The 23,824-nt window shown below is 30.2% G+C and overlaps 4 protein-coding genes across 8 annotated transcripts; 3 read left to right on the forward strand and 1 right to left on the reverse strand.

The window, feature by feature from the left end:
* Nucleotides 1–908: 908 nt before the first annotated feature.
* On the forward strand, nt 909–9,727 carry LOC136419982 (beta-1,3-galactosyltransferase 5-like). 2 transcript variants are annotated; one of them, XM_066406596.1, is made up of 6 exons: nt 909–1,173; nt 2,442–2,698; nt 3,180–3,457; nt 4,168–4,319; nt 5,038–5,317; nt 6,813–9,727. In XM_066406596.1, exons 1-5 carry the CDS (start codon nt 1,080–1,082, stop codon nt 5,301–5,303), a joined length of 1,047 nt encoding a protein of 348 aa, XP_066262693.1. In that variant the 5' UTR covers nt 909–1,079; the 3' UTR covers nt 5,304–5,317; nt 6,813–9,727. The 2 variants fall into 2 exon arrangements, with proteins under 2 accessions (XP_066262693.1, XP_066262694.1); XM_066406597.1 differs by lacking the exon at nt 6,813–9,727 and adding an exon at nt 6,475–6,536 and having other exon boundaries at nt 5,038–5,321.
* Nucleotides 9,728–10,642: 915 nt separating this feature from the next.
* Nucleotides 10,643–14,260, forward strand: Rrp1 (Recombination repair protein 1). Of its 2 annotated transcripts, none has more exons than XM_066406560.1 (3): nt 10,643–10,800; nt 10,875–10,989; nt 11,994–14,260. In XM_066406560.1, exons 1-3 carry the CDS (start codon nt 10,697–10,699, stop codon nt 13,305–13,307), a joined length of 1,533 nt encoding a protein of 510 aa, XP_066262657.1. In that variant the 5' UTR covers nt 10,643–10,696; the 3' UTR covers nt 13,308–14,260. The 2 variants fall into 2 exon arrangements, with proteins under 2 accessions (XP_066262657.1, XP_066262658.1); XM_066406561.1 differs by having other exon boundaries at nt 10,766–10,813.
* An 852-nt stretch (nt 14,261–15,112) lies between these two features.
* Naa40 (N-alpha-acetyltransferase 40) lies at nt 15,113–17,955 on the reverse strand. The gene is made up of 5 exons (XM_066406625.1): nt 17,779–17,955; nt 17,450–17,706; nt 16,935–17,096; nt 16,721–16,876; nt 15,113–15,536 (listed from the first exon to the last, which is right to left on the reverse strand). The coding sequence occupies exons 1-5, from the start codon at nt 17,782–17,784 to the stop codon at nt 15,344–15,346; spliced, it is 774 nt and encodes a 257-aa protein (XP_066262722.1). The 5' UTR covers nt 17,785–17,955; the 3' UTR covers nt 15,113–15,343.
* Nucleotides 17,956–18,319: 364 nt separating this feature from the next.
* LOC136419670 (interferon-inducible double-stranded RNA-dependent protein kinase activator A-like) lies at nt 18,320–22,357 on the forward strand. 3 transcript variants are annotated; one of them, XM_066406187.1, is made up of 6 exons: nt 18,320–18,379; nt 19,157–19,200; nt 19,288–19,558; nt 20,691–20,935; nt 21,245–21,431; nt 22,012–22,357. In XM_066406187.1, exons 1-6 carry the CDS (start codon nt 18,335–18,337, stop codon nt 22,249–22,251), a joined length of 1,032 nt encoding a protein of 343 aa, XP_066262284.1. In that variant the 5' UTR covers nt 18,320–18,334; the 3' UTR covers nt 22,252–22,357. The 3 variants fall into 3 exon arrangements, with proteins under 3 accessions (XP_066262284.1, XP_066262285.1, XP_066262286.1); XM_066406188.1 differs by lacking the exon at nt 18,320–18,379 and adding an exon at nt 18,982–19,091; XM_066406189.1 differs by lacking the exon at nt 18,320–18,379 and adding an exon at nt 19,014–19,091 and having other exon boundaries at nt 19,149–19,200.
* Nucleotides 22,358–23,824: the final 1,467 nt, after the last annotated feature.

The raw sequence follows: 23,824 nt of genomic DNA on the forward strand, positions 1-23,824 counted from the left end.
AACTGCGAAATCGCATAATTCATTCATTTAACACAATAAAAAATACACCAGGGATTTTTTAAAGAGTTCATGATAATATACAAAAAAGCGCCAAGAACTGCATTCTAGCAGGTAGAGAACATATTCAACACTTTATTTAATTGTTTTTTTATAAGTAGCATAATGTAACTAATTCAGTTTCATAGTTTTAATACTAGTTAAAAAATAATGTTTTCAAATTTTGTTTTCATGAAAACGATTAACGCTATGAAAAATATTCAAGAGACCTTTTTTTCATATTGAGCATTAGCCACTTCCATAAAAATTATTTTCTTTGATAACTTACCAGGACATTGATATATGGATATACATATTTAAAATCAAAGGAACGATGAAATACTTTTAGTTTCGACTATCTTAAATTACTGATACTTACCATCACTATACTCAATACTGTAAACAGAACAAGCCGGAAATATGAATTGATACGTTCTCTATAAGCTTTAAACATAAAATAACGTAATGAGTAATATTCACATCATATTTAAATAAAATAGAAACTTGATTTGAATTTAAATAGAACTGGAATATACAACGCTTTAACCTCAAATTCAGAAGCCCGCGCAAAATTTGATTAGTGTGACTTTTGAATTCTGGTGTCTGTACAGGTGTCGATACGGTAAATTACTATATCGATACGGTAAAGTACGATATTTGATAATATATATCGGGATGTATAATCGGAGTTTTCAGATTACCCAAAATGATGTTACAAATAAATCTAACTATAAAACAAAGTTAGATGAAAAAATTGGCCCTATAACTGCATCGAATGCGCACTGGTGCGCACAAATCAAAACTACTTGCGAGCAGAAAATGCTCCGGGTTGTTCAATCTGTCAAATGAAATATAAGGTTATGAGGTTTTCGGATTTAGAAGTAAGCGTTTCGTTGAGATTTTCGTTTGAAGTTATTTTTGCAATGAATTGTTAATTTTAGAACATAAATAACCTATTAAGCCAAATTTTCTATGAACTATTTTTAATCGAAAGTGCAACTCTAAGGTTTAACTGATCGAAGTCTAAATTTGCCAACTCAGTTATGAAAGGAAGGACACTACCCAAAATGTTTTACTTGATGTGTGTTATTCTGTTCTTAGTAATATTATTTTTTAAAATGTTAACTTTTGAAGAGGGTAAGTTTATTTTCCCATTTGAAAGATACTTTTTCATTTTCAAACTTGAGGCCCTGCGATTTCAGTTTTATTACATTCATTCAAATGCAGTATTTTTTAAATACCCTGCTATACTTATCTATTTATGTCTACAGTCCCTATCTTTCATATTTGAAAGATAAGTATTTATAGCTATTTAGATATGTCATTCAAATATAAAGAATGATATATTGATGGTTTTTAAATGAGGAATCTAGGTGGTGGGCTATTAGGAAAGAAATCCTGCCTTCGGGAAAAAGAAATAACTAAAGTGGCACTGCTGCAAAATACGTAGAAAGAAAAACTTAAGGATACTGAAAATCACCATTAAAATTTAAGCAATTTTAAACTTTTTATAAAACATATAGTCCCCATCTTTCACAGTCTGAAAAGTCATCTGAGGGCAAAGCTTAATAGATAGCCAGCTGTAAAAACTTGCTTAAAAATCCTCACTTTCTAGAAAGTACTGAAATTGTGTTATTTTTTTATTTGTGTATTATACTTATTTATCACAGGATCAATTTTATTTAGAGTTGAAAAAAATTGTAACCTATTTTTTGATGTCCCCAACAAATCCTGTCATTGTCCACAAAACAAAGATGTTTCATTAATAGGGACCTAGAGTTCCCTATAACTATACATCACAAAATAAATAATAATGTAGATAAATACAAAGTTATAAAGAATATCTCAATACAACTTAACTTATTTATACAAAATAATTAATCATTATTTACGAAATATTGTTTATTATCAAAAACTAGATAAGAATATTGGATATAACAGAAAAGAATTAATTTATTGAGAGTTTTGGAAAAAACAAACAAATGCCTGTTTAAATATACAAGTTACATCTTTACAATTTGTTTTCATTTGCAGTTCTACTGCAAAATTAAATTGTTACCTATGATTGTCAAAACATTAAAAAAGATATTTTTTTAAATAAAATAATATATTTATTTTCATTAATTATTTTGAATTTAAGAATTATGCCATTGGGAAAGATGCCGTTACGTGGCATCAAAGATTTGTGCGTTTATTTAAGAGAATTAAGGCTCGGTTGTACACCTTTAGTTTAAACTTCAATTAATCTTAAGTTTATGACAGATAATCAATGAGATTTACATCATATTTGGAGCATTTAAGCTTCAGGTCGCATTTAAACGTTGGCTGTACAATCAGGCCTTAAGTTGGTAATTGAAATTTATGAATTATGTAAATCGTAGTCGTAAATTTCGTATTTTTTGCAGCTGAAGTTTCTGGCTGGGAGTTCAATGTTAGCCGCGACCTTAACGATTACATTCATAAGGATAAGGAGACTGCAACAATAATGCCTAAAGATTTCTGTGATAAGCCGTCGTTTTTACTGATAATTTGCATTTCAAGTCCTGCGGGGTTTAAGGCCCGGCGCGTGATTAGAAATACATGGGGCCGAGATAAGAGGATCATGAGTCACAGTGTGTCCCTCTATTTTTTACTAGGGCAAACGACTGATTTAGATGTACAGGTAAGAAACTAAATTTGATTTCGTTCGTCTAAAATATTCGTCAAATAGAACGGTTCAACAACAAAGACTGACAAAAATTTCTCCATACTTTCTACAATCAAAAGCTCGCTTCGTTCCCATTCTTGAGAAAAACTGTTGTTTAGTAACCCCTGTTTCCCATATAGGAAGTGTAATGAAAGCATAATGAAAAACACAAATACGATTTATGAGTCAGTATCTCTCTTTTTGTCAGTTTGAAATAATTCCTGCTAATGAACATAAATAAAACAATTTTGCAAATTACAGCATTAAATTTACATTATTTGCTACAATTTTAATAGCTTTCAATGCTTTTCCCTTCTTGTCTTGAGTCGAATTTAAAATTTTTTCAAAAACTTAATATATAGTTGCAAATCCCGGACCCGGCATGATGTTACGTTACATTATATACTTATTCCATAATGAACTGTTAGGGTAATATTATTATTTATTTTTTTTTTAGAAAAATATAACTAAAGAATCTTTTGAGAACAAAGACATAGTGCAAGAGAATTTCTATGATAGTTACAATAATTTAACGTTAAAATCCGCAATGATGTTGAAACTGTTTACGCTTAGATGTCAAAGTAAGGTGAATTATTTATTAAAAATAGACGACGACATATACTTGAATCTGCCGAAACTTGTGGATGATCTCTTGATGAGAAATCAGACTGAAAATTTATTGATGGGCTCCGTCATTTGTAGATCGAGGCCTATACGGACATACGGCGATAAATGGTATGTTGATAGCATATTAAGATAGCAAGAGTTTGTGAAACAACAACGGCTGAGCGATGCGTTTCTTCGAATGAATCACAGATCAAAAGTTCATAATTTGGATTCAACAACTAGTGTTTTGAAGTTAACTTTATTATTATTGATTAACTACATCGTTGGTTAGAACTGTATTCTATAGAATTTTGTTTCTATAATCTTATTCTTAATTTAGTTATTTATCCCTGTAAAGACAAATTAATATGTAAAATACATGACTTAAGGTATTTTGATAGTATTGACAATAGCATTTATGAAACAAGAAATATAGCTTCTTCATTATTTTAAATGATAGATATTTACCTTTTTTGGCATATTATATTATAAATTTGAAAGTATTATTTTACAAAATGACATTGACATTGCTAATATCTAAATCAGATACTCATTTGCAGAATAGTCAACAACTAACCTTCGCTCTTTATATTTTATTTAAATCATAAGCATATTACAATTGAATAAATTAATAAAATGAAATCATTATATGTACAGTATGACACTATGAAATCATTTTGTTTCAAATTATCCTTTTATCTTTCAATTGCAAGCCATATATTCCTACAAACTCTATCTAATCTAGTTTTAAATTTGACCTTAAATTTTAACCTTCAATCATCTCAGTTCTTACCGCAAGAAAAATTGTAACAAAATATTAAAAATGTGTTTTTGTTTAGGTACGCAGGTCCGAGCTATTTATTTCCATTTGACGTATACCCCAGTTACATCTCAGGAACCACTTACTGTATGTCTGGAGATGTGACACATAAGCTACTTCAAGCAGCTCTGACAACGCCAATTTTCCACCTTGAAGATGTATATTTAACAGGTACGTTTCATGTGCGAGGGACTTCCAGAAAATAAGGTTTCCATATTTTTAAAAATTAAACTGTGTTTTATTAAAAAAAAAAAAAACAGGGTATTTCACATATATATGAAACTATTTTTCGACGTAATCACCGTTGCAAATAACATGCAATCCTATTCTATCATATTATTTGTGACAATCAAAGGCTGATGTGATAGGGATAAAATATTTTAACTTCTCATTAAATTTGATCAGAGAGTAATATGGCAGTATTGATGAATACATTTATCTAATCACTGGAAATGATGTGCTTCTCTCTTCATTTTAGTATCGATGAGCTTGTCGTATGGTATACATATTTATAATGCTACTTTTACCACAATTTGAGCACTAGATTTTTTTGCTAATTATATTAGTTTTTTAGATTAGTTAAAATTTATGAATACTATAACTATAATCGTTATATTCTGGAATCTATTAGCTTGATATATTATATTGGTATATATATATATATATATATACAGATGCGAGCAAAAAAATAGCATCTCCTACTTTTCGTTTTTGTGTTTTTTTGTAACTTTCCTCAACATTTTCTTTAATATACAACACACCGACATCAAATTACTTGTAGATTGTTCTTAAAAGTATTCAAAGAATATGTCATACTTTTTTGTCACATTAGCACTACTGAAACGTAAACCTATATTTGTTAAGTTGTTTATTAAATTGATATTTTCAGGGATATGCGCAAAGAAAATCGCACTTAACCTCACGCATAACGCTCGCTTCACATTCCACGACCTAAAACGCAACTATTGCCTCTTTAGGCAACTTATCACTATTCACTATCAAGACCCAGAGAGTATTCAAAAAGACTTTGACGCCTCGCAAGATCGACAAGTTGACAAACGGTGTCAAACTGAAGACGGCACGTTTTTGGTTCACAAGTGGTTAATGGAGAACGTTTTTACGATTAGCAAGACAAGAAGAAAACATTGTCCATAATGATTGATGCTGTGGTGAGTAATCTTTTCTCTTGTATTTTATTTTCTTTTAGTAACGTACTAGAGATAGTCTATTTTTATACTAAAAGTGATAGCTAATTGCTTTGCAATACTTTATTTTGTGAACCAAGTTTGAGATAGCGCAACTCTAAAACAAACCTATTGGAATGATGCGAATTCTGGAAGATTTCGTTATTTGCCGTGTGAACATGTATTTACTCATATAATTTATTTTTCCACATTGAGTTGTATTTATAAATTGGAATACTTTATCGGATTTTTTTTTTAATTTGTTATTTTCCTATTACTATTATTTTGATTTTTCAATATTTTGGATATGGCTTCTCTATTGTTTGAATCTAGTTAATGTTCTATTAATTTATTTCGATTAACCATTTGATTGGCAAGGTCCAGAGTAGTCTTGAGATACAAGTGATTCCTAACATCTATGAGTGACTGGTCATCTTATCTCGATTATTAGATTGTTTTCCTGATTATGTTCCATTTTGTTCAAACTCCTACACCGATGTCGAATGAGATCAAGTTATTAATCACTATTGTGAATACGCAATGTTTTTTTATTTATTAGCATTCCATCGTGTCGAATGAACAAAGAGAGTTAAGAATTTCATCGCCGGATGTATTACCAATTTTAAGCTAAGATCAATACCATTTTTAATAATAACCTTCTGTTTATCAGATTTAAAATAAGTTGCGCATTGAAAAGAAGATTTATTTTCAGCAAAAAATAGTTTAAGTTTGTAATTTTTAGCGTTTAAGAATAAGTAGGTACAATAATCATGAAGTAAGTATTAAAATTACAAAATTGAAAACTACAAGGAAATCGGTTTCTTGCAATTTATTATTACCAATAGATAAAGAACAAAATTGAGCATAAACAGCTACAAAATAAAATGAAAAGAATAATTACATCCAGTTTTTGTGAAAAGTATTTTTTTTTTTTTCACCTTCATTGGTTATCGTACTCTACAAACCTCTGTAAGCTAATTTAAGGATGGGTCTACTCGAATTTCGTTAAAGAAATCCGTTAATCCGTTTTGAATGCAATACAGAAATCGAGAGTGTCGCAAGCAATTAGCTAACAGCTTATATTATATGGGGTCATCAATTTGTATTTATCGTCCGATTTTGATAAACTTTTTTTTGGATAGTATAGCGACAAAAACTATTTTGAGACAAAGTGGCACATATTTGCTACAAATGTCATAACCTATTTCGTCATTTTTTAAGTGCAAAAAAGAACCATGTTGTGATCGTGCCTCACTTTTTAATCAGTTATATAATATATTGTAATTCTTTCAATAAAAAACCAATGGAAACAATTGCGATTACTGAAAATAAAAGGAAATACATACTAATATTTTGTGAATTCATATTAATCAGATAAGAAAGAGAATTGGTTATAATTAAAGAAAAAACTTATTTTTGAATCTCAACTATTATTGATGAGGCTTATATTTTATTTCATAATTATTTATTAATTTGACAGATATCATTTAGGAAAGAAGCGCCATCGAATTTTAAAAAGACGAGAAAGTGTGAGAACCTTTTAGAGCAGTCCATTTTAAGTACTTACAATTAGTTTCATTGATTGTGATATATGATAATTGTGATTGAAGCCGATTTGGAAAATTTATCGTAGTTCTTTCTATTATTACGTTTAAAGATATAGTTATAGAATATTTTAATTTTATTGAAATTATCGTTAATTGCAAAAAAAAGTCTTCAACAGTAGTTACTTTTCGTAGTACCTATTTTTGGCAGAAAAATTCATGGTGAATTGGCACATAATACAGTTAACTGAAATGAAATTATTCATTGTTACTTTATTTGATTAATTTAAATATGTATATAAAAAGTTTTACTTATAAATTTTGCAGTGCACCGAGATGGTCAATGTTTATACGTACCATAAGCTTTACCTGTTTCTAAAGTCAATAGTAAAGTAGCCCTATTTAAGGAAAAAAACCTTTAAGAAATGTAAGAAAATTGTAACCGACCGTTGGACAATTGGCTGTTAATAAATAATCCTAATTTAATCGAGATGACGACAATATAAAAGCAAAATCAATTTTAATTGCATTTCATAATTTTTCATTCATCGTAACTATTTTTACTACGGTTCTAATTGTTTTTAGTACCTACGAAAATTATTACCTTTTGTTTCCTTAAAAATAATATTATGCAATGTAATAGATATGTACTAAAATCAAATGAAACTTTTCGTCAGAAAGTTCGTCAAATATATATTTTTATCTTAACGTTCGAGCACTGTAATTTAAACAATAATTGACACATTGACATCAATGGATTTTACTCGGCTCGATTACTTCCAAATTATAATTTTAAAAGTAACTTTGAAATCACAAAAATTTACGGGCAGTTACAGAGTAAATAAAGAACGATGTAGAAGTAGAAAGCTCGCTGATGATAATTTAGAAATATCACAAATTCAGACTAATATTACTTAGATTAAAAAGATTGAAAAACAAGGTTGTAAACACTGTAACAGACATAGTTGAAAACTATACACCTGTTTAACACACATTTTTTAAAAATGAGTGTGTGTAAAAACTTTACTAAACCTGGAAAAATAGAAAATCTCCATTGCTAAAGAACATCAAATAATTGGAAAATATATGTGGAAATATGATGGGAAGCTTTGCAATGCTGAATCAGGTTTAGTTGCTGTCAATCTATTTTGATATCTTAATTGTCAGCAGCAATGATTTACAATGTTTTGTTATTTGTTTTTCCACCCAGTACATAATACGGGTTTCCATATTTTCGAACATGTAGCAAGAAAGTAATATTTCTATTACTAACAAACGTATTAACATCCGTCATCCTTTAAATTACATTGCTTGAAATTGAAGGTTAAAATTACATTTATACAAACATATTACCGATCTGTTTATACTATTAGAAAATTAGATCTTAAGAATTGCCTTCGTACTTATGTAATTTAAATAGATCTAGTTTATACGTTTAGACATACTTACCTAAAGGCATTGTTAAAGTACAACCAAGAAAAATATTGAAACTTTAAATTACGCTTACTAGCTTTTAGACATATCTTAGATTTTTTTTTCAAGCACTATAATAACCGAGTATTGGAATTTATGCTTTACTCAGCATGTGATGAAATGTAGGTTGTTCCTACATATTCCCTGTTTCTATAGAAATCGAGTGATAATGTTTATATCATGCAAATACAACTTTTTTCAGTTGTATGTTGCAAGGAACTTATATAAATAAATTTTTAAAGATTTATTATGGTGCCAAACGGAAAAAATGATTGTATATTAATATTAGTTTCTTGCAACTAAGGTTGTCGTAATGTGTTGTTTTTACTGTTTAAGGTTAAGGAGTCCAAAAAGCGCAAAGAAAGGTTTTTTGCACACTGTTCTATAATGGCTAGATTAGGTGCTGCGTACAATTTTTAAAAATTGCTAATTTAAAAAAAAATATAGAAATTTAGGAAAACTAAATGATTATGATCATTTTTTAATCCGTTTCCGGAATATTTGACAGTTTTCAAACTCTTAAAATATCGTATTTATTGTCCATTGGATTCCAAATATTTCCAATATGAACTTCAACAATAGAAGAACCTTGTTATTGCTTCTATAAGGACGAGTATATTCTCTTTTATGAGAATGACTATATTCTATGAAGACCTAATCATATGATATAGTCAATTTATTGCAAATTTTACATACTCATATTATAGAACCAATATGCAATTGATGTTGATATATGTTTAGGGTGTGTTCAGTCTTTATGTTGTAGTGAATTAAACTTATTTTAAAGTTACATATTTGCTTTTAAATCTGGAATTTGTGGCCGTACTATTTTTAAGTTACTTTTAAGATACAGAATGTATTGCTCATGAATTCCATTTACAGTTTTCAGTTGACAAACCTTTCTGGCTTAAATTATAGGGCTTAAAGATAAAGGTCACGTTCAGTTAATGTAAACCTGACAGAAAAGAGGCGCATAAGAATATGTACAACGAAAAGACGCACCTTATATTACTCATTAGTTAATTTAGTTTTTAAAGATTTGCTCATTTTTTTTTAATTTTCTTACTGACATGTAAACATCGAGAACTCGAAAAAATCCACGTTCCTCATTCAAATGAAATGAAATGGCTTTGCTGCGGAAAAGGGCAAACATTTATTCTGTGTAATATTATTCTAACATTCGTCTGTTTCACTTAGTAGTAATTTGACTTCATTTTTATGATAGAAATTTCTGCTAACTACAGTAATAATTATTATAGCTACTGGTGGCATGGAATTTCGAAGTCTCATTTGTCCCTAAATTGAGTACCTTGAACTTCAAAATTTGATGAAGTACTGTCATTAGTGACTAAAATTTAATAAAATTATATTTTTTACACCTACCAAATGTCTATTAGTTACTTATTATGAAAAGTACACCTTACCTATGTCCTCTAATTTTCTAACAATAATGTTAAACTGATTCCACCAAATAAAGACCGAATTTCTTTCTCAAAAGCAAACGCATGTGTAAATATGCAGGGTATTTTTTGACTTGAGACAAATGGATTTAAATACAATGCCAATAAGTAATGCCAAAAATCCTCATTAAGTTTCGTCTAACCGTGATTCTTGAATTATTAGTGTTGTTTAACTTTCAAACACCTCGCTAAATAGGCATCAAATACAGTGAACTGTGTAAATGTAGATAGGTAGATGAGATTAATCATGTCATAATGCATTGAGATACCTCCCCAACTAACTCCAAAACTAACATCCATTTTATATTACATAGCAACTAGAGATTAGCTACATTACAGGTAAGCAAATCAGCAGCATTTTGATCAGTTACATAAAGAAAAATAGTCTTAAATTTTAAATCTGAAAAAGCAACAAGGGAGAAGAAACTTTTGATAATTATTTAAAGCAATCAGAGAAGACTATCTTAATAAACACATCGAAAAAAGGAGGAATTCATAATAAGACGATAAGTTTTTATATAAACGTCGCTAACCGTTATCTTTGTGACAAAAGTCCATCGCAATCTAGGTAAAAAATTAAATATTACGTTGAAAATATCGATACTACAAAAATGTCGCTAACCAAGTATCGATGAGAAATATCGATAGTGCCGAAAACGAAGTATCGATATTTCAGTGAAATCCGAATGTCCTTCGTGTTTCTATTAATGATCGAAATTTATCTTACTCTCAAAGTAAAAGCCTTTTCTCTTTTTTCTGTAAATCGATTTTTTCCGCACAGTAAACACAGTTCTGCCTATTCTGATTCGATCTCTGATCTGTTGTTGGCGGTTGGGAGTTGTATTGTTGTTTGAACTGTTTAAAGTTATTGTTTTCTGAAATATTTTATGAAATTTCCAGTATTTTCTAAGTTCTGTAATATTGTATCTGTGATTATTAAATCTGCATGTTCACCAGCATCAAATACTCTCTGGCCACGATTTATAACTGCGTAAGTATTTAAAGTAATTCATGTGCCTTGACGAATATAAATACTCGCCTTACAACTCGCTTTTGGCTTTCCAGATTTCCATCTGAAGCCAAGCATCTCCTAAACCTCAAAAGCTTTCAGAGAAGAAAATTTCTTCCGTTACTTTGCATAATGGCTCCTAAGCGAAAAGCAACTGCTAAAGCTGAACCAGTAAGTGCACTATATTAACAGGCTTTTTGAAAATGTTCCTCAGATTATTTACCCCAGTAAAGGATGATTGATTTTATCAGGATAGGTCATAAACTAGTCAAGTATATATAAAATACTTTTCATTTAAATCTATTGATTTCAAGCTGAACTGTACAGACTGAAGTCACTGTTCCTCAAAAGAAGTCTCATTCTTTAGAAGTGCCTGTTCAAAGAAGAATCTAATTAATTCACTTGGCTAGAATTTTTTCTGAGCAATATTTAATCTGATTGTGACCAGACTAACATGACTGATAATATGAATGGTGCTCATGTTAGTACCTTCAGGTTACTCAACTACATACATATACTTTAAATTAGGAGTAATTTAAGATTCAAGAAATCAATTTTGATCAAGTGAATCCGAGTAACTTTTGGAAAAAACTGTATATTGTAGGTCCATTCACCTCTGTATGGAGTCAAAGAGGAGACCATATTTTCCTGAAGCATTATGTTGAATCTAACTTTCATTACTAAATAATTATGGAGATATTTTAAAAAGCTGTAACTTTAACTCATTTTTTTTAGCAACACACAGTTCATTTTGAATATTCCAGAATTCAACCCTATTTGGGTTTTCTCTCAGTCAAGAATACAGTTATGATGGTGAAAAACTATTTACATATTTTGAATTGACTTGTGCTATACAACCTAAAGAACATCCTAAATTGTTATATAAAAATATAAATATAATATATATTAAAATGCATATTATATTTTTAAACCTTCTACTATTTGTCCATTTAGCTTTCAGGGAATAAATCTTTTACAATTTTTTAAATTCAGAGTGGGACTTGTGATGTGATATTAGATAAATTGCATAAAATCTCAGATACTTTGACAAACTATTGTAGCCAAACTCAGATGTTATACTTGGCGTAAAACTAGAAATTTGTCGTATAATATGTCAAATTAGACGTGTGAATCTGAACCTGAATATATTTTCAATTGTTCTTATTTTGTTGCAGATAATCGAAACTGAAGAATTACCAGTGAAAAAAGCGAAGCGAGGTCCAAAGAAGGCGTCAAAAACAGTAGAAGAAACTGGAGAACCTTCACTAACAACATCAACATCTACTAAAAGAGTCACAAAAAAAGTTGAGTCAGAAGTGGAACAGTTAGTAAACGAAAAAAGTGCTCCTAAAAAAAAAGAGAAAAAAGCCAAAGATAATGCAGGTGAACCTTCCACAGTAAATAAAAAGAAAACTGAAGCCAAACCTAAAAATGAAAAAAAAGAAACTGCACCCAGAGAGAAATTGGAAAGCGCTGCAAAAACGACTGCTGTTGAACCATCACCTGAGGAACAAGAAGAACCTATTACATCAAAGGCCACCTCAAAAAAAGCCGCGAAAGCAGATAAAGTTAAAAAGCCTGGAAATAAAGTAAAAGAAGCAAATGGTGCTCAGGAAGCTACAACGAAATCTAAAGCTGCTCCATTATTAAATACAGCCGAATCGAAGTGGGATACTATTAATTTTGACTGCTTAAAAAAAAGCTCCCAAGGAAAACATTACAACCTCAAAATAACATCATGGAATGTAGATGGGATTAGGGCGTGGTTGAAAAAAGGCGGTCTTTCAATTTTGAAATATGATAAACCAGACATCTTTTGTCTTCAAGAATCGAAGTGCAGTACACAAAAACTTCCACCAGAAGTGGTTGATATTGAAGGGTATAAAGACTATTGGTGCAGCAGTCAAAAGGAGGGATATGCAGGTGTTGGAGTCTACTCCAAGATAGAGCCGATAGATGTGGTCTACGGCATTGACTCTCAAGAGCATAATAGTGAGGGTCGTTGTATAACTTTGGAATATGACAGCTTCTACGTAGTAAACGTTTACGTTCCCAACGCTGGTCGTGGTTTGGTAACTTTGCCGAAGAGGTTAGACTGGAACAAGAGCTTTAAAGATTTCATCACAAAATTGGATAAAAAAAAACCTGTGATTTTATGTGGAGACATGAATGTAGCCCATAATGAAATTGATTTAAAAAATCCCAAGACGAATAAAAAGAATGCAGGTTTCACACAAGAAGAACGGGATGGTATGACCGACTTTTTACGAAATGGTTTCACCGATACCTTTAGGGAGCTGTATCCAGATGTTACTGATGCTTATACATTTTGGTCGTACATGAGTCAGGCGCGCTCAAAGAACATCGGATGGCGGTTGGATTATTTCATCGTATCGCAAAGGCTTATGCCGAAAGTGTGTGATAGTATTATCAAAAATGACGTATTTGGTTCAGATCATTGTCCCATTTCCGTTTTTATTAGTGTTTAATAAGTTTTACATTAGTTTATTAGTATTTAAATATTTAATAAGTGGTTTTGTTAATTCCGGCAGCGAACTTGTTTCTCACTGTACCTACAAGTTTTATTCATTTTTTTGAAATTGCCGAATTATACCAATTAGGTTATGAGTTGCAAGGAAAAGTATTTCAACTAACTTCCGTATGATATCCTGCTACGACTCCTATGTGGGATTTTCCTTATAGGATATAATTTTTTTTATTTATCTCGGGCCATTCTATTCAAAGGTTATATCCTAACTGATGGAATAATTATGGAGAATTATGGAAATGCTTATACGTGGAGCAAACCAATTTTATTCATGAACTTAATTGGAAGTAAAATCAGGGATAACATAATAGGTGGTTCGAAAATTGTCGATAATTTTTGAGAAGTTTGTATAAATATAAAGTTATCAAAAGTAATTGTATACGTAACAAGCCAAATCAGCAGAATGGAGTCAGCATTAAGCCAACTCCGCTATCATTTAGTGGAATATATTAATACTTTCCTTCATGCAAATTCGTTGAAAATTTGCTTTGAAATCCTGATATTACTTTACTGCTTTTTTTGAAAAATTAATGAAATCTTTTAAAAACTCGAACAGGGATATTATCGACATATTCAAGATAGCCATTACCTACCTCGTTCTCTAGCCCGTGTTTTTATTAATGAATATGTGTTATTTTGAAGTTTCCTTGTTATTTAGTTATATTAAATAGATATTAATACTTGTTTTTTTCATCTGCAACAGTTTTCTTGCTTCTCAGGATATCAGTATAATAATTCGTATTATTTTAATGCAAACTCATAATATATGGTTACCAGTTACTCAAGAGTTGCAAGGGAAAGTTTTATTATCAATTCAAAAGTGTTCTTTGTTCCATTGATTCCTCGAATAGGTGTTAAGTCTCGTTTCCAACAAGAATATATACTTTTTATAAATAAAAAATCAAAATTGACATATGTTTCTTTTACATTGCTAAAATCTGATCAGAATACTGTGATAGTATAATACCGGATATTAGAACGTGGACCACGCCGAACCTTTTTTTATTTTTCCATATGCAGATTTTAAAATTTGGGCCATTTGGGTATTTTTTTACAAGTTTCAAAATTGTTTAAGGAAAATTCCTTTCTAAAATCATTTTTGATGTTTTTGATTGTGAAAACGCAACAACAGAATATTAATTTCTGTTAATTTAACTGCAGGCTAATTTCTACAGAAATTTTGAAATGGAGTCTAATATGATTTTTCAATTTTATCTCTTCTAACGCATATTATCAGTCTTTCATGCATCCTACTTTTGTACAGTAATCAACTTATTTGCTATTACTTACCTATTAATGATCATATGTATATAATAATATATTATAAAGCAAGGTGGGAAAGTATATCATTATAAGCCAAATGTTAAGTTAATAATCTTTGAAACGCGTAGCGCTGAGGAATCTTAAAATGTGAGGGTCTTGTGTATGGACTTCACAACGGCAGTGTATATACGATTTTTTTACTGCTATATTTAATAAGACTAAATTCAAACGGACTTTTCTAAATTAAATTTAAAACACAAAAAAATAACTTCCATAATATCAACGGTAACGTTTCATTTGATATTCGTTGTCATAGTAACCCAAACTAACCTGTTAAGCTATCGTTTAAAAAAAAAAAGATGAGAAAGCATACTTTACAGTCATTCAATATAATTAATAATGGTGTCTTAAAGCCAGTAGTAGGAAAAATATTCTATTTCATGATAGGTATTTAATATATTTAAAAAATGAACGCATACTCATAAATTGAATATTTCATAAATATTGACTTCATTTACTTACGAATTCCTTAGTTTTTCTTAAATATTTAAGTCGGCAATTTACTTATATTCTATAGAACATACACCAACAGAATGTGTGATAATGAAAAATCTAAGACATGACACATTCCCGATTCAAACTATAAATTACAATTAGAAATTTCCTGAAAAACATATAAGGAAAGGGAACCAAATTTAACAAACATTAGCTTATTTAATGGTGGTGGCCAGGACAGCAGTGAGTATGTGCATGATTATGACTATGACTGTTGTGAGAGTGGACATGATTTTTGTTAGTAGCGCTGCTTGGCAACATCGCAGCGAATCTCTTATTTACTTTGCTCAAAATTTCATAAGGAAAACTTTCGTCCTCGTCGTCGACAGGGGATGATTCATCCAATTCGTAGCTGTAATAAAAGTACTTTTATATATATATATATATATATATATATATACAGGGTGTTTCAGAATTATGGGGACAAATCGATAGAGGTAACAGATTATCGAAAAATAAATATAGTTTACTTAATAAAATATTGTCTTAAGACATTTAAATTGAATTTGACTTTTTCAAAACTGATATTCAACTCTATTATTACACAATAAATTTTATGCGTATTGCAAACCATTAGTAAGTTAACTGTCAGTGAATTAACAGTTTATAATCATGTCATGAATTTATTTTCTTTGGGGTCATGTGAATGGTTTAGTGTACACAACACCAGTAATAAATGTTGAAGAATTAACTGAAAGAATTTTCAACGCTTTTGATGTGATTCGGAATACTCCAGGAATTTTCCAAAGGGTACAACAAAACTTGTTACGACGGTGCAATTTATGTATTGATCAACGCGGTCATCACTTTGAACATTTATTGTAATATTAGTGTTTATTTCATTGTAATTAAATAGTATTAAAAGCAATGATAGAAAAACCTCAGACTTTCCTTAAAAAAAAAGCGTTTAAAATCGATATGACAATAATTGTCATTTTTCTGGACAAACGTTCAGGTTAGAGTATTTTACTAAGAGTGACTTTTTTATGCAGAATTGACTGTTCTTTAATATTCTTGAACTCTTTTACCGATAAATCAAAATTTAAAAAAGTTTTGGATGAAAATATGTAATGATATACGTGTAACTAGCGCCCTCTATTATGTACAAAATTTTAATTATGCCCATCAAATTTATCGGATTATAAAACAAAGATACACCAATTTTAATTTCAATAGTTCCAGTAGTTTTACAATAAATTTAAAAAAAAGAAAAAAAAGTAGAATTTTAATACCCTGTATCTCAGAAATGACGGGTCTTAAGACAATCTTTTATTAAGTAAACTATATTTATTTTTTGATAATCTGTTACCTCTATTGATTTGTCACCATAATTCTGAGACACCCTGTATATAAATATACATATATTTCCTATTTTAATATTTATTTTTGGAAAATATCTGAAACTACTTTAATAGGAAAAGATGGCAATTTGTAACATTATGGAATTTACTCCATGTGAATATAAAGTAAAATTAAGACAATACTAATAGAGAGAAACATACATACTAATAACTGAAATTTGTAACACCCACTTACCCAATAGCTTTAAAAAATTTAGAGTTACTATTATTTTTCAAGACTGTCAATACAACTTTTTTCATGTTATTCTTCCAAGCCATAAGCTCTAATATTTGCATCATGAACTTCCCTAAACCCTTTCTTTGAAGGTGGTTATCAAGCTGCAGTTCATAGCTAAAAGTATTAAATATTACGAAATGAATTTTATAACAATTATATTTACCGTACTAACCAATACAGCACCTCAATCCCTTCATCAACATCAAAGCGAAAATGAGAATATCCTAAGTAAGCACCATCATGGGCACTTTTAGCAATTAAAAACTTAGCAGCTTCATCAAATAACTCGTCCCGCTTCTTGTTTTCACTCCAGCCCCAAGAGCTCTGCTCATACCTAATATTAATAAGTAAATTATACTGATTACAAAAATGTGGCACTTGTTTGAGGACACTATAATACAGCTTCAATAATTCCAATCAACAAAATCCAAAGTAGTATACAAACACAAATAAACTAAATTTAACTAAATTACTAAATTTACTAAATTACAAACTTATCGTAATCAATGTTGTATGTCCCTTCAGCCAGTAGAAAAGGGTAAGTATTTTATAAGGTATAATAATTATTTGTCTATAGTGGCTCTTTGCTATGGGGACCTATTTTATGTGCAAAGTAGATGTTCCTTATAACTAGATAGTAAGCATGGCACTTAAAGGACCTTGCAGGAAATTTAAAATAAAACTTACTTAAGTTGCATATTCTTTTTCAATAAAGCAAAGGCCCACTTTTTCTCCATTTCACTCAACCCTGTGCTCGTCCGATAAATAAGATCTGCAACAACTCCATTTTTGTTAAATTTTTGGAATACTGGAAATTCAATTAATGGGTTTTCTATTTTATTGGCCTCGGCAACAACAGCCATGGCATCACGTATTCGTTGTTGTTCCTCTTTACGTAGCAATCTCTTTTCCTTGCTTTTTGCGGTGCTAGCGGCAGTTTTTCGCTGCAAATTAAGGCAATTTGTATAAAGGGAAGTGTGCATGTCGATTTTTTGTTGGAAATGAATTAAACTTACGCCCATTGTGAAAGATTTATACTATGTATAAAGATAAATATATGAAGATCGTTTCAATTTAAGATGTGGAGAAGTTCCTTATACGTTTTTATTGTAAATAAAAGGTAATAAATTAAAATTAACATTCGTGTAGGATTAAAAATGAAAACAAAAGCTTCCCGGTTTTGCAGACTGACAGTGACAGTTGCCGATAGATGATTTTGATGTTTGATATAGGGGATATTTCACCTAAAGCGCTTTCGTATAACAATGAGTAATCGTGAATGAAATGATATATATTACTGCAGTAAAAGATTTAGGAAGCACATAAATTACCTTCGCCACAGCTATACTTTCACGTTCATTTGTGAGCATTTCTTCAAAAGCTTCTTACACGTCTATTTTAATCCTGTCGTGTACCTTACACCATCGTTTTAATGGAACTTTATTTACTTCCTGAAATACATCTCATGAATTGTGAAAATCAAACATTTCGCTGTTAGTTAATAACCCTTAATTTATAACACGAAAGAATAGCAAATTGATTACTGCAGCGATATTCATAGCTCAGTGGAAGATGAAGCTATTGGAATGGAATCAGAAAAAAACATCCCAATTTGAGGTAACAGGTTTCTATGAATTGTCCAAATGCCAGTAACAGATAATTCAGAACAGCTTAACAACACATCAAGTAACGGGTAACGTGTCTGTTATCGCCCTTGCTAATCTCACACATTATATTTCACGAGAGTAGCAAATTACTTTACAGGTCAATGAACATAAGAGAAGGGAGCAGTGGGACGCAGTTGCTATTTATATAGTATATTTCACGATACTAGCAATATGAGGAAGTGTATGCTTTCGCGCATCTCCATTTATAATATACAAAAAACAAAGTAAACATAATAGAGATCAGTTGTCGCATTGCATGAACTTCGCAATATTGCCGGCGTGTTTTGATTGCGGCAAAACCAGATTGCTTGACTGTTATTTAAAGTTTGCTATCAAAATTATTCCAAATAATTTTTCTTTTCAAAATTAAATAAGAAAATAAATATAACTCTAAAGATTATTTGATATAATTTTTATAGCAAATTTTAAATAACAATTCCAGCAACTTGGTTGTTTAAAAGCAAGCCGGCAACGTGGTAGAGCTCATGCTGTACAACAACTTATCTCCACCATGTTTACTTCGTTTTTTGTGTACCGTAAATTGAGATGCGTGGAAGTATACATTCCTTCATCTCACTAGTATCGTGAAATATACTATATAGATGGTAACTGTGTCCCACTGCTCCGTTCTCCTATGTTCATTGACCCGTAGAGTAATTTAGGTAACTTGGCGATTCCCACAGATCCCTCAATTCTATTTGGCCTCTAACTTTTTTAAGCTTTTCAGAGCTTTTGTCAATATTTGCCACGACTTCAACTCTTTACAAATAGGTAAATAAATAATCTCTGTAATCAATTTTTTATTTATTGCTTAACCCCGCAAATTGATACTATATCAGAATGTGTTTTTTTTTTCAGTGTTAAAACTTTGAAGTACAACATGTTAAAAAGCCCAGTCTCAGTGTTACAAGAATATACAGTAAAAAAAAACCTGCCATTTCCATATTACCATTATCAGGTATTGGAAGGAGAATTTTCCAATATTCCCACATTTCAATGTAGTGTGGCTGTTGGCGATAATATGGCTAGTGCAATTGGGTCTACCAAGAAAGAGGCCAAGCATAATGCTGCTTCTAAAATTTTAGAGAATTTTAATATTATAATGATTGCCGGCCCAAGCAATATTGAGGTAAAATTTTTGAAAAATTTTATAATCAATAATTGAAAACCTGAATTTCTCCAGAAGTAGGTATACAGCAGAAAGGTATGTTGGCAACTAGTAGTGCAAGATAATATAAGCCTTTAGGTTTGTTCCAAAATGAAAATAAAAATGGCAAATAGGCCACATTTCTATTCACAGAGTAAAATTATCTTTAATTTTCATTTAAATCTATATATATGTATCATTATTATTACATTGCTGTCAACATTGAATTGATTGCTAAAGAATTCTGTTCCTTTTTTCTGGCAGTGTCAATAAATTGTAGATCATTCAGTGTGCAGTAATTACTTCTCTTCTGAATTCTATGTAGTATTTTTTTTGTTTCCTATTATCACAATCTATATCATACACCATCTCTAAGGTACAAACCAGCTTGCTCATTTTTAAATGATGTCTCTATTATTGTTTTTGGAAAAATTTGGAAACTTGTAGTTCCCTTCTTGTGTTTCTTTTCAACACAGGTATCAGTTCCAAATGATCTGAAAATGACTGAAATAATTCTTGTTTTCAAAATGGTGACTTAAGGAAGGGGTGAAAATTATGGACATTACTTGTTCATTTTTTCTTAAAATTGTTTGAGAAAACTATGAAACTTAAAACTGGAAAGATATTTTGTTTTAAAAAGAATAATATAATTAGCCCAACCTAATATGGTTTCAAGATTAAAAAATGAGAATATCTTTTAGAATTCTTTGGTTTCAAATTTACGTAGCTATGGGTTGCCCTATTCCAATTTTTTGTGCCAAGTTTGTAATAGTCTTAATTTTAACACAATTATAACATTAGTAATTTATTCTTCTCCAAGTTCTTAGGGACCTAAGCATTTTTATTATTTACAGAAAAAATTAAAAAATCAATGGTTTAGCTTTATTTTTTTGCTTTGTAAAGTCCTTTTTTGCATTACATCCTTCCTACCCCTAATTGACACATACTTTTGTTTTTTACAACTTATTTGATATTTTATTATTAAACTTTAATCGTAACAACACAGTATAATATTAAAAAATAGTAATGTTATTGAATCTGGAAGAAATTATCTGTCTTTATGTTTTTTCACTGTAAATAAATTGGGTTCTAAAGCTTGCCTCCTTGATTTCAGACCTCCACTATTTGCCTCCTACCAACAATTACTTCCAACATAAACATGAGCCCTAAAATTAACTTCATAGGGAAACTTAATGAATTTTGTGCAGGCAAATATGCCCATCCTACTTATTCAGATGGCCACACTGTTATGAGCCCATACTTTATTATTGAATGTAGATTTCAAGAATACAAGACTGAAGGCAAGGGCCAAACGAAAAAAGAGGCCAAACAGGACGCTGCTAGGCAAATGATGCAGTTGTAAGTATTGAATGGAAAAAATGTAGGATACTCTACTTAAAAATCTAAAGTTAGGGTCAATTTCGAGTAAACTGGAGCAAAAAAGTTAACAGATGGCTCCACTTGGTGTTCTCACCTGGCATACTCTGTATGTCCTTCAATTGCATACACTCTTATTTAAATTTCAGTTACTTAATTCCAATTAATTTTGTGGTAGTGGTTGGGGGAGTGCTTTACTCCATTTTTTGCAAGTATAAATTCTTGTTATCTATCTAGTTTTACCTAACAATATAAGGTTAGACTTAAGTTTATACCTGCGTAAAATTTTAGAGTGAAAAACGTGAGTTTATCTAACGCTACCCTACCAATTAAATCAATTCAGTATGTAAATGTACCAAACTTTGAGGAAGTAGTCGACAAGTATTCCCAGATGATGAGCAATATGCCTATACCAGATTCTGATAAAAACAATAATAATAATATTGGCAATAGCAATAGCAAGTGCTCAGGCAAATCTGTAAGTATATTCTACCTTCTTAAGGCAATATACAGGGTGGCTGATTTTAAGTTAATCATTTCAACTTTGTTATTTGCTAAGACTTTCCTTAGTCAATTAATTTAAGGCTAAGTTCCGTAAATTGGATTTTAATAAATTGACGTCTTTGAAATTAAAAAAATTCCATTAATTTAAGTTATCAAGTAAATTCGACAAATATCCGAATTCTTTAGAAAATTTGATTCTTTTTTTGGTCTATTTATTAATAAGATAATAAACATGCTATTTTTGGATCAATCTTGTCCATGGATTTTTGACATTTTGCCCTTTGTGGATTATGAACGGATTATATTGGATATTTTTCATATCGTTCAGCAATAATTCAACATATCGTCGCAAAAACTCTATAAATTTTCAACACCCTATATATGAATTATATTTTATCGTAAGTCCAGCATTTAGAGGCATACAGTAATACATTCCTAAGTTGAATATGTAAAGAAAAAGCAAAATTCGTTTAATTGTGTGGGACTTATTTGAATCTAGTTTTAAGAATTTTATTCCACAGTAACTTTTATATTAATGGCAATAATAATTTGAGAAATCAATTGTTTCGACCTGGGAAGAATTATTGGGATTAATCAAAAAGCAAGGCTGGCACCATCAACTTAATAATTTTCAATCCAATCCTTTAATGCTACGGTTGAAAATCAACTATTATACATTTATTGATGTTGGCTGCACCCAAGACGAAATCTGCGGAAAATTCGCCACGACTGTCGGACAAATGATAGATGAAGGCATCAATTTTGGGTCCCCCATGAAAATAGGGAATTCCTAAGTTAGTTTACATTTTGTTAAGTTTATTATTATAAATTGTATTATTTGTTTTAAATGTTGAAATTTTTAAATACATATTTAAAATATATTATTTTATGCACGGTGTTTCCAAGAGTTTCAGTGGCTTGCTTACGAGACTGGTGTATCAGAATTTTACTCAAAAATAGTAACGCCTATTTCCTAATTATTTTGAATAGAGTAACTAAAAATGCAACTCTCTGGTCCCTTGATATGTTTTTGTATCTCATTTCGTTATCGAGATAAAAATTAAAATCCGAACTCTTGCACGCTTCTGAAGAAACTTAATATACGTAAAAAAACTAATAAAAGTAATGTTTAAAAATCAAAGGATATCCCCATAAATTTGCGTCATATATTTTTGGAACCCCTGGTATCATGTGTCCATTTAAAGTTATATGTTATATGGCAAGTAATATTGTTGTGATTACGACTATTATTGTAGTTAATTAAGTTTATGAAAGAGTTAAAAAATTTATATTTATCTAGTGTCAAAATAAAAACCTTATAAAGCTGTAAATTGTATAATTATTTTGATTACTGAAGTGAACAATCAAAAATGATATCTTGCACGTGATTTCCGATATCATTTTTGCAAATACTTCGTCCAATTTTCCCATTTTTCCTTCAACCAGCTACTTGGATAGAGTCGATATATTATTTATTTGTTAACGTGGATACCAACAATTGCAAGGTCATATTTTTTATGGAGGACTACACAATAGAAAATGATAATATTTGATTAAATAGAAATATCGTGTCATTAAGAATATAGACTATTTTTCATCACTTTAGTTCAATAAGCACTTTGAGCAATATTTCTAATCTCGCTCACATAAGTATTTGTGATGAGGGCATGAAACGTGTTGAAATTGATTTTTTTTTTAAATTACGATGGATACTTTTATGATTTGTAATTGTTCTATGGAAATACAAAAATCGGTATTTATCGCGATTTAGCTCCTTCCGCATGACAGGCAGCAGCTCACACCATTATACCAATGTGGAAGATGTCGGTGATCTTGTCTCAGACCCCCTCTCCCCCAAAATTTTTTTGTTGATTAAAGAATAATACAGAATTTTCAAAAGTTCGAGTTTTGAACTTTGCATCAGTTATGAATACATCAAATTGTTCGATGTTTTTCGTAGGGTGACTTTTTCAAAATCTTGAAGTAACTTGTTCAATGATTTGAAGTTAATCAGAAGGTACCCATGTAAACTTTCTCATACGTCAGTTTTTTTACGATGTTATTAGGAATATGACAATAATGACTATAAGATAACGATTGCCGTTTTATACTTCAACGTTTTTAGAAAAACAGTGATGCCACATGTATAAAAATCATTTAAATTTAATTTTTCTTTTCGAAGTTCCAGCAATTTAGTTAAATTCGATATTTATATTAAAAAATTATTAAACTATTTTCACTATTAGTTTTTGTTTCGTTGGTCATGATGGAAATCTTCATAAAAAAATTGTACTGAAAGCATAAAATACGAACTATTTGGCTGAGACACACTGTATAATTAATTCGAGGATCAGCGACTTGAATATC

This window comes from Euwallacea similis, chromosome 3 (genome assembly GCF_039881205.1).
Source record: "Euwallacea similis isolate ESF13 chromosome 3, ESF131.1, whole genome shotgun sequence".
In the NCBI taxonomy this organism is placed as follows: Eukaryota; Metazoa; Arthropoda; class Insecta; order Coleoptera; family Curculionidae; genus Euwallacea; species Euwallacea similis.

Excerpts from the sequence above, each read along its gene's own strand:
- LOC136419982 (XM_066406596.1), top strand. The coding sequence starts at position 1,080 with ATGAAAGGAAGGACACTACCCAAAATGTTTTACTTGATGTGTGTTATT. Across the intron at positions 3,458-4,167 it reads CGGACATACGGCGATAAATG|GTACGCAGGTCCGAGCTATT; the intron begins GTATGTTGATAG and ends GTTTTTGTTTAG. Across the intron at positions 4,320-5,037 it reads TGAAGATGTATATTTAACAG|GGATATGCGCAAAGAAAATC; the intron begins GTACGTTTCATG and ends TGATATTTTCAG.
- Rrp1 (XM_066406560.1), top strand. The coding sequence starts at position 10,697 with ATGAAATTTCCAGTATTTTCTAAGTTCTGTAATATTGTATCTGTGATT. Across the intron at positions 10,801-10,874 it reads TGGCCACGATTTATAACTGC|ATTTCCATCTGAAGCCAAGC; the intron begins GTAAGTATTTAA and ends TTGGCTTTCCAG. Across the intron at positions 10,990-11,993 it reads CAACTGCTAAAGCTGAACCA|ATAATCGAAACTGAAGAATT; the intron begins GTAAGTGCACTA and ends ATTTTGTTGCAG.
- Naa40 (XM_066406625.1), bottom strand. Across the intron at positions 16,877-16,934 it reads GGGATTGAGGTGCTGTATTG|CTATGAACTGCAGCTTGATA; the intron begins GTTAGTACGGTA and ends TAATACTTTTAG. Across the intron at positions 15,537-16,720 it reads AAATTTTTTAAAGCTATTGG|CTACGAATTGGATGAATCAT; the intron begins GTAAGTGGGTGT and ends CTTTTATTACAG.
- LOC136419670 (XM_066406187.1), top strand. The coding sequence starts at position 18,335 with ATGAAGCTATTGGAATGGAATCAGAAAAAAACATCCCAATTTGAG. Across the intron at positions 18,380-19,156 it reads AAAAAACATCCCAATTTGAG|AGCTTTTGTCAATATTTGCC; the intron begins GTAACAGGTTTC and ends TAAGCTTTTCAG. Across the intron at positions 21,432-22,011 it reads GCAAGTGCTCAGGCAAATCT|AAATCAATTGTTTCGACCTG; the intron begins GTAAGTATATTC and ends TAATAATTTGAG.